The sequence below is a fragment of the Vicugna pacos genome, chromosome 15, assembly GCF_048564905.1.
Source record: "Vicugna pacos chromosome 15, VicPac4, whole genome shotgun sequence".
NCBI classification, from domain to species: domain Eukaryota; kingdom Metazoa; phylum Chordata; class Mammalia; order Artiodactyla; family Camelidae; genus Vicugna; species Vicugna pacos.
The window spans coordinates 54057295-54079223 of record NC_133001.1 but is presented as its reverse complement, the minus strand read 5'-3'; the positions used below and the strand labels follow the sequence as shown (position 1 = coordinate 54079223).

The following is a 21929-nucleotide window of genomic DNA, read 5'->3' as shown; positions in this document are numbered from 1 at the left end:
CCACTCAAACAAACTGTGGAGGGACATGTCCTAGAAGGGTTCTCAGCAAGATGACCAGGAGAGCCAGCCTGTTGTCCCCTCCCTTGTCTGCATTAGTTCACTCTGGTCACCCGGAGTCTCCCAGCCAGCTTCTGTGAGTAGGAGGAAGGCGCTTCAGGAGGGGCTGGCTCTGGGCGTTCCTCCCCTGTCCCCTCCCATCACTCCTTTCCTTCCCCTCTCCTTTTCTTGCATTGCTCAATAAATACTTCCTGAGCTCCTGCGATGTACATGCCTGACATTTTCTAGGTGCTGGGGAGGCAGTGCTTCTTCCCCTTGTGGGACCAGATAAGAGACCTTGGTCACTTGCAATGAAGAAGCACCTCACAGGTTAGATACCTCATGGGAGTTAATCTTCCCAACAGAGAGTGACTTAGGCGGTGGAGGAAGGTGTCAGCTGTTCCTTTGCCTTCCAGTGATGCCCTGCTCTCCCCAAGGACTTGAAGGGCGGCAGCTGGAGGTCTTATCTGTATCACATGTTTTTCTCTTTCTCCCAAGTGGTCATTATTGATCCTGCTCCCTGCAGTCAGAGCTGTCCCTCAGAGAGGTCCTGTGCCCTTGGCACCAAGCCTGGAGGTTGTCGCACCTCCTCCTCCCCTGGCTACACCAAGGCAGACTAGGATGGTGTTGGCACCATTGTGGTCAGCTCTGTTTCTGGCTCTCCTGCAGGACACACTCTGGTCTAGGAAGTCATCTCACATGCAGGGGAGGAGTAGTGAGTTGGTTTTCACGTGTGCATCTTCCCTGTAGAGTTCAGAAGCCGGCAGGCGTCCGCCGGAGCGTGTTCCAGCTCTTTGTTCCCTCTGCTGGAGAGCTCCGGGCCCCCGGCTCCCTTCCCCAGCGAGCCCGTTCCTGGGACGAACCCGAGCGCCCCGCTGGGAGCAGCGCAGGCAGGTGAGGCGATGGAGCTGCGCCAGACATGCCAGGAGTGGGTTTTAGTCTCCCCATTGTACCAGCAGGGAAACTGAGGCACAGAGATGCTTGCCTCGGGTCTCACATGTAGTCGGATTTGACAGCAGGCATTTCTGGTTCATGTGCTTGGAGTTCACTGTGCTGAACAGACCTGATTAGCAGGTGGCTGTTATCAAATAGATCGCCACCTCCTTCTCAGTGACCGTGGTGGGTTGGTTATTGTCATTCCTCCCACTCAGGGGGTCAGTAGAGGGGACCAGGGCCCTTGCCCCACTGGGCTCGTCACATCCATAACGAAGAGGGTGCACCTGGGCTGGGAGCACACTCTCCTCCAGAGACACGTGCCCCCCACTCTTCGTGGTGTCTGCTGTTGTCCTCACTGTGCCCAGACCTGTCACCCTGTGGCAAATGGAGAGATCAGCGTTTTTGCAGTTGGAAAACGGTGTGAGTTTCAGCACTGCTAACTCGTAGCTGAGTGATTTGGGGGCAACTCATTTTTAACTCTTTGAGTCTCCATTTCCTGAACGATTGGAGAAAAATCTTTTCTGTCTAATTTGCAGGGTGATTGTAAGAATTCAGTACGATGATAGTAGTAACAAACACTTAGGACACACTTTACGTCTGTTAACCCATGTCATCCTCACAGCGGCTCTGTCGTTACCCCCGTCTCCTAGGTGAGAACGTTGACGTGTAGGGAGGTTACAGAAGTTAAGCAGAGTTACACAGCTAGTCAGCAACAGAGCTGGGATTCAGACCCAGGTCGCCTGGCTTCAGAACCTCATCCTTAACCCCCGCCCCAGCCCCCCACATGCCACCTTACCCACAGGAAGCGTTCTGTGCTGCTCCTGGCTCTGGAGCACCTTGCAGGCCCTTCTGGCTGGTGTGGGTGACTTAGAAGACCAGACTTGCCCCCAGAATTCTCCTCGGACCCAGAGAGCCCTGTGGGCAGCCTGGACTTGGGTGACTGCAAACCCGGCAGCTTTCCTGAGCCAGTGTGACACGAACCTGAACTTGAGAGGGTGGAAGGGAGCGGGGGATGGAAAGCAGTTGCAGGGGTGCTCCTGGAATCCAGGGGACTCTGCTGGCTGCTCCCGTCCCCTGGCCGTTCTTTCACCAGGAGTGCTCACTGGAGCACAAGCAGAAGTGTGTGTGCACACCGTGTGTCTGCTTTCTCAGTGGGGCGGAATCACTCTATCAGGAGCTCTGGCCCCCGAGGGGACTTGTCAGTGAAAAGCTAATTTGTGAAAACTGGGGGAGAAGTGATTTCCTGCTTGCTGGGCTCACAGAAGTCCTTGTCTCCTCCTTGTTTCTCTCTGCTGTCAGGACCAGCCTCTGATCACCCCTCACTCACCGCAGCAATGGGTCTGGCTGTTTTCAACGGCAAAGATTCCCCGAAGCATCAGCCGCTGGTGAAGAACAACCTATCTGCTGGGCCGCGCCCCTCGGCATTAGGTAGCTTTGCCCGTCCCATCTGGGAGCCCTGCTTTGCTCTGGACCAAGGCGGTGAGGGGGTCGGGGACACGGGAGCCACTGTGCTGGGGCCCCTGAGCCTCCTGGAATTGGGGGGCTTGGAATGAGAGTCAGGCTGGGTCAGCAGGTGCCTCCTGAGTCTGTGGGGCTGTGCCCAGGCCCTGGTGCTGGGTGTGTGCCAAGATGCAGTGAAGAATCAGATAGGTAAGAATTCCAAACCCAGCTCTCTAATTAGTTGAGGGATCTTGGGCAAGACTTTTGGCTAAGGATCTAAAGATGAGAGTTCTGCTCTGAGGGCAATTGAGAAGATTCAATGAGGTGCTACATGGGAGTTCAGGGCACATCTGGCAGCTCACTAAGGGGCACCATTATTTAACTGGTCTCTTCAGGGAGGGCTTCCTGGAGGAGGTGGCAACTGAGCTGTAACTTACTGCTGGGGAAGCACTGATTAGAGATGGTATGCGAGGAAGTGAGGAAGAGGGATGAGGAGGCGAGGGTCTGAGTGAGAAAGGTGGGTGAAGAGGTTAAGCAGGCCTCCTGCTGGAGTTGAGGCCGTGGGTCAAGGAAGAGGCAGAGGCAGAGCAGCCCCAGGACCCTGCTCTCCCTGTGAGTTCAGTGCTCTCCCTCCGCACTTGCCTGGAGTCATTTCATAGACAGATCTTACCTCTCTCCTCCCTCCTGCGTGTACACAGCTACATGGAATGTTAGGACCCCGGACTGTCACGGGACGAGCCCCTCGAAGACATCTAGTCCAACCTTCTTTACAGAGGAAAGTGCAGCCCAGAGAGGCAGCCAGGCTGGATCCAGGCCTCCTTGCTTTTCTGACACGCCTGGTGGAGGACTTCCCTGGTGGAGGAATCGTCTCCCTCTTAGTTGAAGGAACAACGTCTTTTCTGAAATAGATCTGATACTTGCCAGTCCTAACCAGAGTGTCCATTCTGTGGTCTGAGGTCAAGTCTTTGTAACTACCCTCCCCGACACCACAGTGTGAGGAACCCTAGGCAGGCACCCACTTTTCTTCCTGTGACTGTTCTCAGCTAGGTGCTGGGCCGCTGGGATGGTGCCGGGAGGCTGTGTTGTTGGTGCCTCCCCTCCCTGCACTGGCCTGGCACGGAGGGCTTAAAAGATGCTGGCCGAGCCGAGGGGGGTTGGATCATTAAAGGCACAGCTGAAGCATCAGAGATTCTGTGCCTCCCACCTGCTCTGTGGAGAGCTGGAATCAATTTTAAGAAGCTGCTTCTGAAGCTGTGTGGAGTGTTTAATGAAGGCTTGGGGGCTGTCACTCAGGGGTTCTCAGCAGAAGTGCTGTCCCTGTGGAGGTAAGGGGCTAGGGAGTGTCAGGATCCTTTTTTTGATTGTCCCATCTCGGGGGTCAGGGTGTGCCATGCCCTGCAGTGAGTAGGCTACATGATGAAGACTTGTCACCCAAAGTGCCAAATAGTATCCCCCTACTACCAGGACATGTGGCCAGAAATAGCTGGTCCATGGGGCAGCTCCTGGTGACGTCATTCTGGGAGAGTTCATGAGCTTAGAGTCCACTTAGAGGCCGTTAGTGTTCGCATCCCAAAGGGAGAAAACATCTGTAAATCATCCATCCTTAATACCAAGGCCCAACCCCACTGCCTTCTCCGCTTTGATAGTTTAATAGGGGTTTTAGAGGAGCTGACATCTTAGTCTTAGTGGGAGCTCTTCCACCGGCTCTTGAGGATAGATGTTTGGGGAGGCGAAGATGTGGTTCTAACTGGAACAAAGATAACAGAAGCTGCCCAAGAGGTTGCGGGGGTCCAAGGGGCCCACCTGTTTGAAAGCTCTTTGTAAACAAAGTACTTCTCGTTTTTTAACTTTTGAACCACTTGATTTTACTCAGTCAGTCTAAAGAAGAGGTAGCAATAATTGTGGATGACTTTCAAGAGACTCTAAAGCAGTAATTCTCACACTGCGCTCGCCTAGGCATAGCCCGGATGCTTGTGAGTGCTGTGTCCTCTCATCTCTGGAGATTTGATTCCATAGGAGTGGACAATTTTCACAAGCTCCTGCTAGTTCTGTCCAGCTTTCTCTCAGGCCAGGTCTAGAGTAACATTGCTCTAAACCCGCATTAGTCAGCCCTGGAGTGGTTTAGAATCACCAGGAGCTCAGGGGAGGTGGGGGGGCGTCATCAGGATGCATTCCCTCCCCCCACCAGCTGGGGTTCTGGTTTCCTGGGGATGGGGCTACATCCGGGAATAGTTTTAAATTTTAAATTTTTTATTTGATTGATTGATTGATTGATGTATAGTCAGTTTATAATGTGTCACGGTTTAACATGTAGCTCTAAATGTAGGGGGGATTTTGTGTCAAAAAAAAAGTATAGTAACGAATTCTTGATATTTTGGATACCCCAAGAACATATCATGAGTCATGCTCATGCTGCTCTCTAGAGTGGGCAGGGATGACTCATGAAAAGCAGTGGGTACCAGCTTCTGGTCCCCTTGAGATTTTTAATCTGAAATTAGCTTTCAAGGCTGGGGTGGGGAGAGGGGCACAGGTGGATCAGTACTGCCTCCAAGTGGTGAAACTGCGGTGATGGCTGAAATGCAGCTGCGGCTTGTCTGCAGAAACCCCTGTTCCTCTATTGGAACGTGTAGATAATGATGGTGATGATGTGGGTCTCGGTGGCTACCATTTATTGGACCCAAATTCTGTGCTTTACGTATATTCTCTTTAGTCCTGATCAAACCACCTTCCAGAGTAGATTTTATTACCCTGCTGTAAAGGTGAAGGAGGTAATTAAGGCTTAGAGAGCTAAAGCTCAGACATTTGCACAACTTTGGAATGAAATATTTACAGAGGATGACAGGATACTTCCTTAAGCCCAGATACTTTACTAGATGCTAAAACCCATTGTAAAATTGTGATTTAAAAAGAAATGACAAATAAGTGTTCTCCAAATCAAGGGAACGTTTCATGGACGCTTGCCCTAGTGACAGCCTAATCTATACTCTGAATGTTGCCTAGGTATCTTATCCAACTCTGGGCCCCCCAAAAAGCGCCACAAAGGGTGGTCTCCAGAATCTCCATCAGCTGCAGACGGCGGCTACCCCCAGGGTGGTGGGAACAGAGCTAAGTATGGTAAGTGGCAATAGCCTTGCCCCAAATCCAAGGCTTGGGTACTAGTGGTGGTGGTGCCACTGGCTGTGTGTGTGTGTGTGTGTGCGCACACTTTTGTGTATATTGGCGAGAAAGTTCTATGGAGACAGGGCTGGGTATAATAAAAGACTCTCTTTCTTATATATTAGACTTGTTTAACAAAGCCCAGGATCCCTACACAGTATTGAACTCCCTGATCCTAGAGGAATTAAAAAATAGCTTACCTGTCACTTGGCAGGGCTATTAAAGAGGAGGAAACAGGTTGTTTGGTGGGGAAGGTTGGACCCAGGGACCTTAATGCGGCTTTTGACCGTAGGAATCTGCGATTCCCAGGCTGGGTGCCCCTGGAGATGGGGAGAGGGTCCACTTGAGGCAGATCTGTTGGCTGGTCTGACGTCAGATCTGCCAGAGGCAGATTCCTTGTCTGATGTATCTTCCTAACGCTCTTGGCGTGTTTCTAGAGAATGCAGGCATGACCTGCATGCCCCAGGTTGGCTTGGTGGGACCGGCCTCAGTCACCTTTCCCGTCGTGGCCTCCGGAGAACCAGTGTCTGTTCCTGACAACTTGCTGAAAATATGCAAGGCCAAGCCGGTGATCTTTAAAGGCAAGTACAGCAGTGTGACAAGTGGTGGAGGTCAGGGAGCCCAAGGAACACTCGAGAAACACTGACACGTCATTCCAGTCTGAGTCCATGCTCAGGGTGTCCTCCTAGGAAAACTCAAAAACTCTTTCTAGAGCAATGGAAGAGCTAAGCAGACCAGTCACTGGGGTGGCCCCTGACCAGATGCCAAGTGTGGCAGAGCTTGTCACAGTTTCCATGACAAGCCTGGGTGAAGTGGTCCTGTTCTGTGATGCCCGAGTGCTTGTTCATTTGTTCTTTCAATTAGTCACTCCCCCAGCCACACTAGGCCCCTGCCGCGGAAACAGGCCCAGGGCTGAGCACCACGGAGAAGGGTACCAGCCCCTTGCTGATTTACCAGACCCTGGGCTGGCGGGTTGTCCTGTGGCCACTGGTATTTTTTGACTATGAAATCTGACTTTGATTGTGCAAAGGTGGCCATGGTCACCACGCAGAAGCATAAAACAAGACCAGATTGGATCTCTGTTCTGTGTCAGTGGGCTCATGGCTGCTGGCGGAGATAGATTTGTGGCTCAGCTAAGGAAATCCCGTTCTAATGAAGTGAGAGCCCTTGGAATGTGAGGGTTCAGTGGACTTGTTTTATGATGGTGCTCGCCGGTGCTGTGTGCTGGCATGGGGTCACACACACACAACCACAAACACATACACGCGTGCACATACAATCAGGTCCTTCTTAAATAAGTCAACACCGTATTTGGTATCACATTTTGGGGAATAGAGAAGAGAGGGTGGAAGTAAACTAGGAGAGGTATCTTACCATTAATTAAGAAATAAGAGAGAGCAAACCTTTCTTTTTTCCTAAAAAAACCAAACAATGGGCAGGGTGTAAATCTGGGTTTTAAACTGGATGTCAGGCAGGGCCAGGAATCCCATTGGGCCCTATTGGGTAGCTACGATGAAGGTCAACATTCAATTACTTTCTTTTTTTTTTTAATAGAGGTACAAGGGATTGAACCCAGGACCTTGTGCATGCTAAGCACGTGCTCTGCCACTGAGCTGTACCCTCTCCCTTCACCCCCCATTACATATTTTCTTTACATGGTTGTATGTCAGTGGTAGGCCAAGGAACACAGAAAACAGAGCAAGGCAGGACTGGAGGACAACCCTACTTGGTGTAATATGATTGGTGAACAAGCAAGACTAGCCAGGAGCCTCAGGGAAGTTGGGGTGGGGGTCCGGCAGACCTGCGTCCAACAGCTGATGATCTCAGATTGAGACCATCTCTGCTCCTCACGTCACTGCACTTCCCACACCTCGGTTAAGCCGCCCTCCTCTTTGTAACTTCTGTGCTTCCCGAGCTCCTTTCCCTGTACCATCTGATCAAACCCCACTTGTGCTGTAAGACCCAACCCAGTGCCTCCTCCAGGAAGCCGCCTCAGATTCCCTTTAATCTGGGCCCCTTTGTAGCTTCTTTTTGCCTCCTTTATGACAAATAGCATACTCTTCCTTTAATAGTGATTCTTTATGTTGCTTCTTTTAAACCATAATATTCGTGAGCAGTGCTGCCCACATTGTGGTCCCTGGATGAGCAAGACCAGCGTCACCCAGGACCTTCTTAGAGGAGTGAATTCCTGGGGCCATCCCAGAGTCAGAGTCAGGCCCCCTTCCTGAATCAGAAGCTCTGTGGTGGGGCCCAGCAATCTGTGTTTTAGGAAAGCCTGTCAGGGGACCCTCATGCACCCTCAGGTTTGGGAAGCAATTTCCTTGAGGTCGTAAACTATGTCTCCATCACCAGATTTTCCTGCAGAGCCGAGCATGATGCCTGCACACAGCCCACAGCCCACAGCGGGCATCCAGTAAGTGTGTGTGTGGTGAATACATGGAGATCTTCCGAGTACAGGATGCCACACGCACACCTGCATATTTGATCATCTTTGCAACCCCATGGGGATTTGATATCGTCACCCCATTTTACAAATGTGGAGACCGAGGCTTAGGGAAGTTAAGCTGCTTGCTTAGGGTAATATAATTAATAAATGGTGCAGAAGTGATTTGGACCTGGCCTGGGCTCTCCAGCCTCTGAGAGTTGCCATTAGAATTAATCTTGTAATGGTTGCTAAAGTTTTTGTCACATTCTGTCGGTATTTGGAGTCTCTAGTCTGTTCAGTGATGTATTTTTCTAACTCAGCTTGCCAGAGAGTCCTGGGAGGCTGGGAGGCAGACTCCAACAGCGGGAGCTGGGCAGGGCCGGGCCGGCACAGGCCTGGCAGAGAGCTGGAAGGTACTGCCCATGTGGAGTTTCTAGGGTCAGAGCCAAAGGAGCAGCCCAGGTGATGGCTGTTCGGCTTTGGTGGTTCTGTCTGGGCCCTGGCTCGCTCAGCTATAAAGTAAGGGATTGGACTAAATGAACCAGCAAATGGTACAGCCCCGTCAGGTATCAGAGCAGGTGCACAAGTCAGCAAGGGCTGGGAGTTCTAAATTTCCCCGAGCAGGAGCACTTGAGTTACCCCAGGTGCAACTAGCCTGCATGCTTTTGTTCTCTTGAATTCAGAGACCCCCCCCACATGTGGGGGCCACATGTTGTGCCTAAGGCCATTGCCAGGCAGACACTGTGTCTTCTCCCCCCAGGTCACGGCAACTTCCCATACCTCTGTGGGAACCTGAATGACGTGGTCGTGAGCCCTCTCCTGTACACGTGCTACCAGAACTCCCAGTCCATCTCCAGGGCATATGAACAACACGGGGCCTCCACCATCCAGCCCATCTCAGAGGAGATGCAGCTCCTGCTCACCGTCTACTATCTCGTCCAGCTGGGTGAGTCTCCTCCCATTTTGTGGGAACCACTGGCAGAATAATCGCACAAGCCTTGCTTGCTGACCATCACTCAGAGCCCTTGTGAAGCTGCCTCTGTTACCAGGTCCTGTGGTGGCCACCCCTCCACCACCCACCCCCGAGGGTCTGAAGGTCAGGATCTCCAGTGAGGATTCAATAATGATTTCCCTGCCATTCTAGGTGCAGAGGTAGAGCAGGAATAAAACACAGGCTCTGCCCTCAAGGAGACTGTGTTCTAGAGGGAGAGAGAAACAATGGACAAGTGGAAAGTAAACTGAATGAAGATGGGGTGGATGTCTGTGGGGCTGATTCAGGAAAGGCCTCTGTGAGGAGGTGGCGTTTAAGTGGAGAGTGATGAGAAGGAGCTGGCCTTGTGAGGAGCTGAGGGAGTCAGAAGAGGGGAAGAGAGGTGAGGGCCTCGGGGCGGGAGGGAACGAGGAGCCCCAGGTCAGTGGGAGCCAGAGCGTCTTCAGAGTGAGAGCATGAGGGCAAGGGTGCCGTCAGAGAGGGGACAGGGCCTCAGGCTAAGGTCGGGAGTTCATATTTTATTTTTTTTAATTGAAGTATAATTGATTTACAATATTGGGTTAGTTTCTGGTGTACAACATAGTGATTCATTCATGTATACATATATACATACACACACACACACAAACACACACACACACACACACATATTCCTTTTTATATTCTTTTTCCCTATTGGCTATTACAAGGTATTGAATATAGTTCCCTGTGCTATGCAGTAGGACCTTGTTGTTTAAGAGTTCGTATTTGAGACCCACTGAGAAATAACTTGTATCAGTCAGCTCAGGCGGCCATAACAAGATATCTCAGACTGAGGGGCTTAAACAGCAGCGATGAATTCTGTCCTGATTCTAGAGGCTGGAAGTCTGAGATCCTGGTGGCAGGCTGGTTGGGTTCTGGGGGTCCTCTCTTCCTGGCTTGCAGATGGCCGCCTTTGCGCTGTGTCCTCCCGCGGCCTTTCCTTGGTGTGTGTGTGTGTGGTGGGGGACGGAGAGGGAGTTCCGGTGTCTCTTCCTCTTCTTAAAGGGCCACCGGTCCTACTGGATTAGGGCCCCACCCTTCTGACCTCCCTTAACCTTAGCTACTTCTTTAAAGGCCCGTTGCCAAATATAATCACGCTGGGGGCTAAGCCTTCAACATAGGAGATTGGGGGGAACACAATTCAGTCCATAGCTCCCCTGGAGCCCTGTAGGCGGATGTGATCTGACTGTCATTTCTAGAAGACCACGTGCAGCAGATGGTGCAGGGGTGGTGCCACCGTCCCAGTGAAGGCAGGTGGTGGCTTGGGCCACTGAGGGGCACAGGGGAACGATGCCAGATATATTCTGAAGGTGAGCATGGTGGGCTGTCTGTCTGAGGGGGCCAGGGAAGGAGGGGACTTGCGTTTTGGCCTGAGCAGCCAGGTAAGCTGTGGAGCTGAAGGATGAGCGAAAAGCTCCATCTCAGCAATTTCAAGTGTGAGCTGCTGGTGGGATGGCCACAGGGGCTGAGTCAAGGATTTGGGTGGGCAGGTCTTGAGCCTCAGGGAGATGTTGCAGCTACAGATTTAGGATACGTGGGCTCAGGGATGATCTGTGTTAAAGTGGTGAGACTGGATGTGAGCCTGGGAGTGGTGATGGATGGAGGAGGGCACCAAGGTTTGAGCCCTGGGACACGCAACATTCAGAGACCTGGAGGAGACAGAGGGAGCTGGGAGAGGGGGAAACCTCCAGGTCAAGAGTCTGGAAACATGTGTAAGTGTTCTCTTTCTCACTCTCACTCACAATCCACATACATACACCGGTAGGCTGGTCCTCATCCTGAATCCAACCTTGCCCACCCTCTCCATCACTGCCTCCCTTGCCCAGGGCACCACTCTTCCCCACTATTCTCCATGTCTGTTAAACTGTGAATCCAATCATATATTTTCTCTGCTCAGAGCTCTCCAGTGGTTTCCCATCACGTGCTTAACCCGCACAATGTTCCAGGGCCCAAGTGACGGGCCCCACCTCCTGCTCCCCTCTGCTCCCTCTGCTCCAGCCCCACGGTCCCTCCCTAGCCCACCAATCTTGGTCCCATGCAGGCATCTTGAGCCTGCTGTTCCTTCCCTGAGAAATGATCTTGCCCCAGGACATTTGCATGACTCACTTCCTCCTGTCATCCGAGTATCACTTCACATGTTACCCCATGTCACCTTCTCAGAGAGGCCTTATCATTATCGTGGGTAAGACAGCATTGCCCCCTCCCCAGACCCCTCTTCTCTTTTACCCGTTCACTCAGAGCACTACACTCCCGAAAATTATACTGTGTATCTGTTTAAGTCCACCTCCCCATTTAGGATGGAAGCTCTGTGAGATCAGGAATGTTCATCTCAGTCACTTGTGTGTGTCCAGTGGCAGAAAGCTGGCACTCAGCCAGGAGATGTTGAAGGAACAGATAAATATTGAATCAGAAGCTGGTGAAGCAAAGCATTTCAGGGAGAGGGACCAGTCAACTGAGGTAGTGGCCAAGAGTTGAGTGTAGACTGGTTATTGACCGTTGGCTTTGGGCACGTGGAAGCCATTGGCAACCCTGATGGTGATGTATGAGGAAGCTGGAGACAAGACCGTATTGGGTTATGTGGGTGAGAGAGCATGGAGGTGAGGAAACAAGAATGGTGGCAAGTGCAGACAGCTCTCCCAGAGCTTTGCTGGGTGGTGGTTCTGGAAGGGGATGTGGGCTCCAGGGAAAGATTTTAAAGACAGGAGATAGAACAGCTTATCTAATTGAATTTTGGCACAGCCCCATGAGTAGGCATTATGACCCCCATTTTTTCCTATCAGAAAACTGTATCTTAAGAGAACCCAAGGCTCCACAGCTGGTGCTGGGTGGGGCTGGATGGAGCATGTCTCCTAAATCAAAGCACAGTGCTCCTTCCTCCAGCTCATCCAATTAAAAAATTTGGACATATAAACCAGAAAATAACTGTAGGAAACGAATGTGGAAAGTATCCAGTCTCCCTAGTTATCCAAGAGGTACAAAATTAATAAATCAAACAGGCACTGTTTTTCTCTGTTAAATTAATGATAACCCAAACAGTGGCATCCGGTGGAGCTAAGGGTGCTGTGAAACGAGTGTTTATCACGTGTCATTAACGTCATGGTAAGTTGACACATTTAGACCACCTGGAAATTTGATGATACATGTTAGTCGGCCCTGTTTTGCACATTTAGGCTCAGAAAGTTAGGTCCTAGACATAAAGCTGTGTATTGCAGAAGTATTTATAAAGGTGCTCATGTGGAAGCAATCCAAGGGTCAACAGTAGATCAACATGGCTAAGCCAGTGATGGCAACTCCGTGTTGTGGGACGTCACGTGCCCATTAGGAGTGCTATCTGTGAAGACCATAAATGTCCCGGAAACAAGACGATGGTGTGTGATGATGAGGAAAGCAGACAAGCCCTGAAGTCCTACACTCACGATCACTACAGCTATTTATAACCTGCATGTGGGGGGAAAAAAGACAAATACACAAAAATAGTAGTGCTTCTGTTAGGTTGGTGAGATTAGGGCTGCTTTTGTAGCCACCGCTATATTTCCCAGCAGTCTGTAATGCAGTTTAACATTCTTAGCTTAGATGGTGTTTTTTTAAAATTCGTTTACACGCATTTCCGCCGAATGGCCCCACCGTGTCTGTACGAAGCCGCCGCGTGGGGCGCGCGCTGAAGCCTCTTCCGCCCGCCTTGTCTTTGGCAGCGGCCGACCAGGTGCCCCTGATGGAGGACCTGGAGCAGATCTTCCTGCGCTCCTGGCGCGAGTCGCACCTGACGGAGATCCGGCAGTACCAGCAGGCGCCGCCGCAGCCCTTCCCGCCGGCGCCCAGCGCCGTGGCCCCGGTCACCTCGGCGCAGCTGCCCTGGCTGGCCGGCCTGGCCGCCAGCTCCTGCAACGACAGCGTGCACATCATTGAGTGCACCTACTCCCTGGCCGAGGGCCTGTCCGAGATGTTCCGGCTGCTCGTCGAGGGCAAGCTGGCCAAGACCAACTACGTGGTGATCATCTGCGCCTGCCGGAATGCCGCCATCGACTCCTGCATCGCTGTCACCGGTGAGGCTGGGCCCCGCCGCTTGGCTGGAGGAAAAGCAGCTGTGTCGATCCCCCGAAGCCCTCCTTGGCGGTTGCCCCTTTTCGTGGCCCAGGGCTCGCAGCAGGTTGGTTAGCAACTGCAATTAGCGCTCAGTAGCCCTTGGTGTGAGCCGCTGGTGCCCTGAGTAGTGTGCTGAGTGAAAATTCCATTCCTCCTCCCATGGAAGCTGAGCAATTCCCCCTTCTCTAGAGAGACTGGGGGCAAGTGTGGAGTCCAGATATACGCGCGGAAACCTGGGTTCCCCGTGCACCTGGTGATCAGTGGCTTGATGACACTGGCCCTCAGTTTCTTCAACTATCTGATGGAGATAAAAAATAATGACCTTGGGAGGAAGGTATAGCTCAAGTGGTAGAGCACATGCTTAGCATGCATGAGGCCCTGGGTTCAATCCCCAGTACCTCCTCTAAAAATAAATAAATAAACCTGATTACTTCCCCCCAACCCTTGCAAAGCAAAAACAAAAGTAAATAGTCTTTAAAAAAAAAAAAAACCTTACGATGTTGTGTGAGTTCATGAGCCAGTTAACTAATTAATTATACAAACACTTATTAAAGCCCTACTATGTGCAGCCACGGTTCTGGGGGCTAGGGATACAGGAGGGAAGTCCCTGCTTTTGTGGAGTGTGGGTTCTGGTGGAGATGCAGACAGTGCAGAATGTACCTGGTGGGAGGGTGAAGGGATGGAGGATTGCAGTTAATGGGGCTGCCTCCTCAGGGGGTCAGGAGGATCTCCCTCACAAGGTGACATTAGAGCAGGGACCTGAGAGAAATGAGGAAGCCAATTATGCTGACACTGGGAGCAGCTTCAGGGGTCTTCAAGACCATGAGGCACTGTCTTGGACGAGCTGGTAGAGGTGGGGAGATGTGGCCTGATTCTGGGTGTGTTTTGACGTTGGTGCCACCAGGGTTTGCTCATGGGTCCTGCGTGGAATGTGGGAGAAGCGAGGGCTCAAGGACCATGCTGATGGTTCTGGCCTGTATGGCTGGAATAACACAACTGCCATCTATTGAGATGGGAAGAACTGCAGGAAAAATGTGTGTTTTGTTTTTAAAAAAACTTTTCCATTGTTTATATGTGGTGGGAAGACGTGGCAGTGAAGGTGGCAGTGGAACCAAGTGTTCTTTCTGGCCAGCTAGGCTTCAGCCAGCCAGTGGCCATGGTAAGTAGGCAATTGGATATAAAACCTGCAGTTCGGGGCAGGTTGGGTCTAAAGATTAAGGGCATAGTCAGCATTTATGGGACTTGAAAGCCAAGAGATGGACGCTCTGACCGTCCAGTAAGTGGAGAGTGAAAGAAGAGGTCAGAGGACTAGTCCTGTGAAAGGAAGAGAATGGTGTTTAGGAAGTCAAGGGAAGGATGTGTCAAGAAGGAAGGATGTATCGAGAAGGAAGGATGTGTCGAGAAGGAAGGATGTGTCGAGAAGGAAGGATGTGTTGAGAAGGAAGAGGTGATGAATAGATCAGATGCTTCTTCTTCGGTCAAGTTAAGTTGAGGACTGAGAGTCGGTTCCTGAGATCTGTCAACGGGATGGTCCTTGATGACGCTGGCAGCGCAGTCTCTGTGGGGTGGTGGTTGATGAAGGACAAAGGCACCACTGAGTTGGGCTCTAGAGAGAGTGGGTGAAGTAACAAATACAGACAATTATTTTCAGAAGTTTTGCCTTAAGAAGAATAGAGAAATGAGACAATAACTGGAGAGGGAATGGGATCAGGGTTTTGTTGGTTTACAGTGGGAAATGCAAGAGTATGTTGGACACTGGGAATGTACACTGAGGGGAGAAGTGGATGGTGCAGGCGAGAGGAGGCAGTGGTTAGAAGGCAGAGTCCATGAGGCAGGGAGGGGATGGGCTACAGCGCACAGGTGGGCATGGTGGCCCCAGATAGGCACGTGGTGGTTCTGAATGTGCGGAGGATGAGTCAGCACAGTGGGGTTTCTCCAGCCATGTCTGGCAGCTTGGGGACGGGCGCGGAACAGAAGGGGGGTTTGGCCAGTGAGAGTTGGGGCAAGGCTGTTGGGACGGATGCCCAAGGAGTGATTATTGATGAACTGGGAATCCCAGTCCAAGAAGGGGCAGGAGGATAGGAAGGGAGTGAAGGCAGGGAAATGTCCAGGAGCCTCCATGGACTTGAGAAGACTGGGGGGAATTCCTAGAAGCAGGCAGGTGTCAGAGATGGTTGGAGAGTTGGGGGCTGGAAGTGGAGGTTATAAAAGCAGCATGGTTATCAATGACCAGGCCGTCCAGGCCATGCCCGGGGTGGCAGGTGGGTGACATGGAGAAGAGGACAGCTCCTTGGAAGAGATAAGATGTACCGAGCACCTTTTATGTGCTGGATCGTCCTCCGTGAGCACGTTACCCTGCATAATGACCCATGAATTCATTCTCACAGAGCAGTGCAAAGGCCTAATTCCAACTTCATCTTGTTAGAGAAAAAGAACACAAGAAAATTCTTAAGTCTGGCACTTTCTTAATTAAAGAGTCATGGATACAAACAGATTTCTCAACTTAGATAAGTCTCTTAGTGAAGATTTTGAAATGTCATTCTTAACACGTTTGCATAATACTCGTGGATCTTCATGGGTCAGCTTGTAAATTTCAGGTGATTTTTGGCTGATCAGTACACTCACTTCTTTGGCCTCTTATTTTAAAAAAAATACCACAGCTATTACACATTTTAAATCTGAGATATTTGTATCTTTTAAAATTTATTTTAAAAACTCACGTTGTTCCTCTGCAGGGTCCCAGTTATTGTCCAGCCTTCTTTTATCCTAAATGCCTTCTGCATTTTTCATAAATTCTTTACATTAATTTGAGTAGTATGTTCGATAGTAAACCTGGAGCCCCTGCTGTGTCGGGCATTGGGCTGAACGTTTTATAAACACTGTCCTGTTTTATCATCACAACAGTGCTGTGAAGTAGACAGTACCGTTGGCCACGTGTTCTGGATAAGGAAGCTGGGCTGTCCTAGGTTACACAGCTGGTTAAGTGGGGAGAGAGTCAGGTTCCAATGCCAGTACGGGCTGGTCCGCCTTATTATCCCAACTGTTAAACTGGGCCAGGGTGGTGTGTGCCATTATTCACGTCACCAGCATGAACCCCTGCCCTCAGCCAGGCCTGGTGCTGGGCTTGGGGGTGGAGAGAGAAAGAGATGCCGACACAGACCCTGCCATAGAGGAGCTCATGTGCTAATTCTAAGCGAGGGGCCCAGTAAAAGTTGTTGTTTGTTTTCCAGGAAAATACCAAGCCCGGATTCTCTCTGAGAGCCTTCTCACCCCAGCCGAATACCAGAAAGAAGTTAATTACGAGCTGGTTACGGGCAAAGTGGACTCGCTGGGAGCCTTTTTCAGCACCCTCTGTCCAGGTAGGCTTGTAGTGAGACAGGTGCAAATTCAGAAATTGACAAGACAGAAGTAAACAAAGACACAAAGAGGGAGGACATCTTGGAGGCCGACCCCTGTGAGCCGCTGGGCCTGGCCTTGATTGTCGCTTGCAGCCCGTGAAGGCTGCCCCTCCGTTCTCTGGGTTAGCATTGCTGGCGGGTCTCTGGCTGACCAGCTTCCTGCTCCGGCTGTGGCTTCTCTACGTGGGAGCTGTGTGGTTTCGGTCCTTTGGGGGCGCATGAGGGCCGGTGCCTGGTTCTCTACCTCTCTGGCGCCGTCCACCACCACTCCTACCTCCCATCTGCATTGCTTGAAGCTTCTCATTGGCGAAGTGTGTTCTCCGTGCCTCATTCTGTGCATTATATGCCTTGAGTGCCCGTCTCCCTTCTCCTCCTGGCTACTCACCCTTCAGGACTCACCCCATTTCCTCCCAGAAACCTTCTCTGGCCCCTCCTTCTCCAGAATGGGCTCAGACCCCCACCTCCTGGCCTATGGGCTCTTGCTCTTTCTTCTGTCCTCACACCGACTGCATCATAATGTAATTTTCTTTAGCACATCTGCCGTCCTGGGCTGTGGACTCCTCGACAGGATGGGCCATCCTATCTCTGGTCCCCCAGGCCCTGGGTGGTGCCTGATACATGGGAGGTGATGCAAAACCCACATCTGTTATTCTCTCTGTTTTGGGCAGAGGGCGACATTGACATTTTGCTGGACAAATTTCATCAGGAAAATCAAGGCCACATTTCCTCCTCACTTACTGCCGCCTCTGTCACCAAATCAGCATCCCTGGAAGTTGCCGGGACACCAGTGTGCACAAGTGAGTGATGCCAGGGAGCTGGCGGCCGAGGTCTGAGCTGGTGAGGCAGCCCCCAGGGGGTCCAGGAGCTGCAAGGGAGCAAAGTTAGAGGTACATCCAGCGGGCAAGGCGTCACCTCAGCCTAAGTAGACCTAACATCCAATTTTAATTTTCGTCTTTAAGGACAGCAGTCTCATTTTACCCTGAAATGTACGTCTGTACACTTTTCCTGAGATGGCGCATTTCTCTGGGTTGATTTCCAGTTTATATGTGCGTTGTTAAAATATTTTAGTCACTCTAAGTTCCTGAAGAGCTGTTATGGTCTCCTCCTCTTCCAGAGAAGCTGCAGCCTCTTCCAAAGTCCAGTCTCGACATCAGCTCCCCTGGGAAGCCAAACTTACCCCTCCAGGTAGAACAGGTCACTGCCTCTCTGCTCCCCGAGCGCTGTTTATCTTTATTTTTAAATTAGGAAAGGGTGTGAAATGACCATCATGGTGTGTAGCCCAGAGCAGGTCCTCAATAAATATTGGTGTTTTCCCCATTCCTCTTCACCTGGTGCACTAGACGGGGGCCCACCGTCTGATTCCCTAGCAGAGGTCCAGGGCTGTAGCCATCTGCGTGCAGGTGCGTCTCACCTTTACGGGGACTCTGGTTCCAGGTTACCATCTGGAGCCTCACCACATCCGGCCCTTCCAGCTGGCCGTGGCCCAGAAGCTCCTCTCCCACGTGTGTTCAATTGCGGATTCCAGCACCCAGAACCTGGACTTGGGGTCTTTCGAGAAGGTGGACTTTCTGATTTGTGTTCCACCCTCCGAAGTGACCTACCAGCAGACCCTGCTCCATGTCTGGCATTCAGGTATGCACCTTTTGGGATGAATGTGGTGTCTGTTTACTTTCAGATTTGGATTTTAATACCATCTTTGCTTCTAAAGTAGATGAGGCAAGTAGTAACACCCCCATTTCATAGCTCACAAAGCGGATGCTCAGGGGAAGTGAATTGTCCATGATTTTATTAACTGTTGACTTGAATTTTCCCTCTGTCCCACTCAAGTCAGTGAACTATGTCCCGATAATCTGGCTTTAACTTAACGTATTTTCCCTGTGTCTTTAAAGGGATTAAACACCAACCACACAGAAAGTCAGTGTCTTCACTCAGAGGATTCACTTTGGAACCCTCTAACCTACGGTCCGGCATTCGGGCCGGAGGTGATTTTGCTGAGGGTGATGGGGAGGGAGAACTTTCCCTTTGCTTCAGTCACACGTGCCTGGGATCAGCTGCTTCCTGAAGCCAGCTTTGTGGTGCCCACATGGGCTGCTGTGTGCACCCCACACTGTGGAGCAGGCCCGCCTCCAGACCCCTCTCCTGCACGACAGTCGTTGGCATGGGGGTCAGCCTCCCTGACTCACCTGCGTCTCCTGCATCCCCGTAGCCTCGGGGCCCAGCACCACACCTGCCACTTGGAAGGTTCTCGTTGTGTCTGCTGGTGGGTGATGGATTTTCACTGTGTTGCAGGGGTTTTACTGGAGCTGGGCTTGGAAGAGGAGCACATGACCAAGCAGAGGGCAGAGCAGTACGTTCTGAAGCTCGATGCCGAGGCGCAGACAAAATTTAAGGACTTTCTGCAAAACTCCTTTCAGAACCCGCACACGCTCTTTGTCCTCATCCACGACCACGCCCACTGGGATCTTGTGAGGTTAGACTGACTTCGCACGTGGCAGGACTGAGCTCTCCCTTCTTTGGGTTAATCTGTATGGATAGTCCTTGGGACTGTGGGCACAAGACTTAAAGAGATGAATGACGTTGGGGGCTTGGCACCTGCGGGCGGATGCTGTGGAGGTATTTTAGACCTTGAGGCTGGAAGTTACCTAAGGCATCATCTAGTGCAGCCTCTGAAAGGTGCCGTCATGGAAACTATGGAAGGGGAGCATCTCGCTCAGCATCACGGGGCTGGCGTGGAGGTGGGAGGGGGTTAGCGGCAGAGCAGCGGGTGCCACACTGGCGCCAGGAAGGGCTCCTGACGGGACTTGCTCGGCCCAGACCCCTTCCTGGTGGAGCCTCACTGGCTCGGGACACCATGGGTCACAGCTTGTGCCCTTCCCAGGGGTGATTTTACTTACTCAATTCAAATGAATGTAAATCTAGATGAATTTCAGAAGGTGTCAAGCTTGGAGTCTGGCAGGATTCCTGGTGGTTTCCCAGGATGGGTCATCTCCATGAGCCCGGCCTGGGGTTGTGTGTTTAGACACCGCTGCTGGCATGGATGAGGATGGAAGGAAGGTCATGGGTCGGATCTTAGAGGAAGGCTTTGATTTAGCTCAGGGTCAGAAGCTGAGGGCTGGCCAGGGCCGTTAAGCTTCACCTAGGTAAAGGGTTTACAATCAAGTGTCCATGTACGGGCGTGGGGGAGTTTGAGCATTCTGAATTATGTAGAGAGCTATATGGTGCAGATTCATTTGGGGGTAGGTTTCTCAGAGTGCCTTCCTGCCACCCAAATGGTGAAGTACTGATTTTTTTTCTATTCCCCTAGATGTACAGAAGAGAACGCTGAGGCCATTGTCCCACAGAGAAAGGCTGAGATGCGCTTGTCTCCTAGGCCCCTTGTCCAAAATGCTTCCCATTCCTGGTCCTATACTTTTAAATTTAGTATAGAATTTATCATTTTATGTCCTCCCTGGATCATTTCAAGGTCAGTAGGACTTAAAATTTAAGGAGGCAGGTGCACAGTCAGATTGGGCCAGGGGAGAAAAGGCGGCTCACTGCCAGCTCCAGGGCGAGCATCCCTGTCTGCGGACTGGATGGACTGTGTACCTTGCAGTCAATCGCTATGGATACTGTTCCCCCAGTCAAGCTTTTAATAAGTCATGAGTACTGGGGGAGTCCCTGATCAGTCCCTGAAGCCCAGTCATTTTTTAAAATTTTATTTTCCTAGTCACGGGGAGAGCCGTTCAGTTGCTGGCAATCTGGGGGGCTTGTTGTCTGTTTATCCAACTGCTTGATCCTCATAAAATTCCAGAGCAGGTCTCGTTATTCCACTTACCGTTTCTTCTCCCCCTTTTCCTCCCCTCAGTAGCACCGTTCATAATCTCTATTCCCAAAGTGACCCGTCCGTGGGGCTGGTGGACAGATTGCTCAACTGCAGGGAGGTGAAGGAGGCCCCCAACATCGTCACCCTCCACGTGACTTCCTTCCCTTATGCGCTGCAGACGCAGCACACCCTCATCAGCCCTTACAACGAGATCCACTGGCCAGCCTCCTACAGTAACGTGAGTGCCCCTGGGCTGCCGGGCCCGGTGAGCAGCGACCTGGCGCCGGGAAGATTCTGTTCAGTAAAGCTTGGACTGACTAGCCTGGTTGGGGGTCAGTGGGTTCCAGCTCCTTGGATCTTTGATTCTCCCCACCGTTAGATTTAAACCCTTCTTGGTCTCTAGAAACCTTCCTGCAGTGCATTGATTGTCTTCGAATGTGAAATGCAATATGGTTGGTTTGTTTCTCTGGTGACGGAAGCTCCCCGAACAGCGTTCTAAACACCTGCTCTCTCGGTGTTGGGCGTAGAGCCTTCTAGGGCTGTGGGAATTCGGGCTCCAGGAAGGGTGATGCTAAGTTTGTCTAGAAGCCCTAGAAATGTTCCTGTTTTTCCTACCTGTGCATCCTTAAGCAGCAAGGTTCAAAATCTCCTTCCTCTAACTGAACCCACATCCACAAAACCTGGCGACTTTTTATTTCAGCTTTGCACCTGCCATTTTCTCATCAAAATAGAAGATACCAGTAATTCTGGTAATTTGGGAAATCTGGGTGGTTGGACTCTAGCTAATTACACAAACAATAAAGAACAGCAAGTTCTGGACTTCTTTGGAGTGTCTCAGAGGCGTCTGAGGAACATCTGAAGGTGTTGATACGTGGCTTCAATCCAGAGTCAGAGGTGGGAACAGCAGTTTGTATATGGTGCTTACATGAGCCAGGCAGGCACTGTTCTAAGTGCTTTATCACGAGAGCTCATGTAAGACGCAGGTGCCAGGGTGACTTCTGACTTACAAATGGGGACAGTGAGGCAGAGGGGAATGGTTAAGTCACTTGCCTAAAGCCATGCAGCTAGAATGTTCTGGAGCCCGGGATGTGAATCAGTCCAGCCAATTCCATAGCCCTCACACTTAACCACTGTGCTGCTGGAGGGTGAAGTTCGTGCCTTTGTAATTCTAACAGCCTCCCCCAACTTTGCTCTGAAGTTTGATAATCTCTGATGTGGGTTTGGGGGTGAATTTTGTCAGTGTGAGTAAAACTGGTTAGATAAAGGCATTTTTTTCTGCTGATTTAACAGCAGCTGAATGCAAGAGAGTTGATTTGCCTATTCCTAAAACCAGCTAAAATTGTTGGAAAGAAGCAATTTTAACAAAGGAAGTTGTGTGTTTAAAAAAAAAAAAGACAAAACTGATTTTCTTTTTGACAAAGGTACTGGGGTCAAATGAACCGAAAACTCTCGACTAATAATGGGGAGGCACCGGCCTTTACGCAAGGAGTGCTCTGTGCTCTGGGTCTGCAGAGGAAAAGACATTTATAAAATGTCATTGGAGGGACTGCAGAGTCAGCCCAGTTTAGATCAAGATGCCCTTCCAGTTCTCCTGTGCACCCAGCATGTGACCCTCCCAGTCCCCGCAAATACAATGTGTCC

At 51.1% G+C, this 21929-nt stretch overlaps 1 protein-coding gene across 2 annotated transcripts in view; it reads left to right on the top strand.

The window, feature by feature from the left end:
- The window catches only part of GREB1 (growth regulating estrogen receptor binding 1), a 79339-nt gene that overhangs the window by 25518 nt on the left and 31892 nt on the right, over nt 1-21929 (top strand). For both annotated transcript variants that reach the window (XM_072938202.1, XM_072938203.1), the window contains 11 exons: nt 787-930; nt 2272-2400; nt 5413-5526; nt 6006-6149; nt 8754-8939; nt 12698-13048; nt 16319-16447; nt 17155-17283; nt 17921-18118; nt 18776-18956; nt 20331-20526. In XM_072938202.1, the coding sequence (XP_072794303.1) occupies nt 787-930; nt 2272-2400; nt 5413-5526; nt 6006-6149; nt 8754-8939; nt 12698-13048; nt 16319-16447; nt 17155-17283; nt 17921-18118; nt 18776-18956; nt 20331-20526 (1901 nt within the window). The remainder of the gene's footprint in view (nt 1-786; nt 931-2271; nt 2401-5412; nt 5527-6005; nt 6150-8753; nt 8940-12697; nt 13049-16318; nt 16448-17154; nt 17284-17920; nt 18119-18775; nt 18957-20330; nt 20527-21929) is intronic.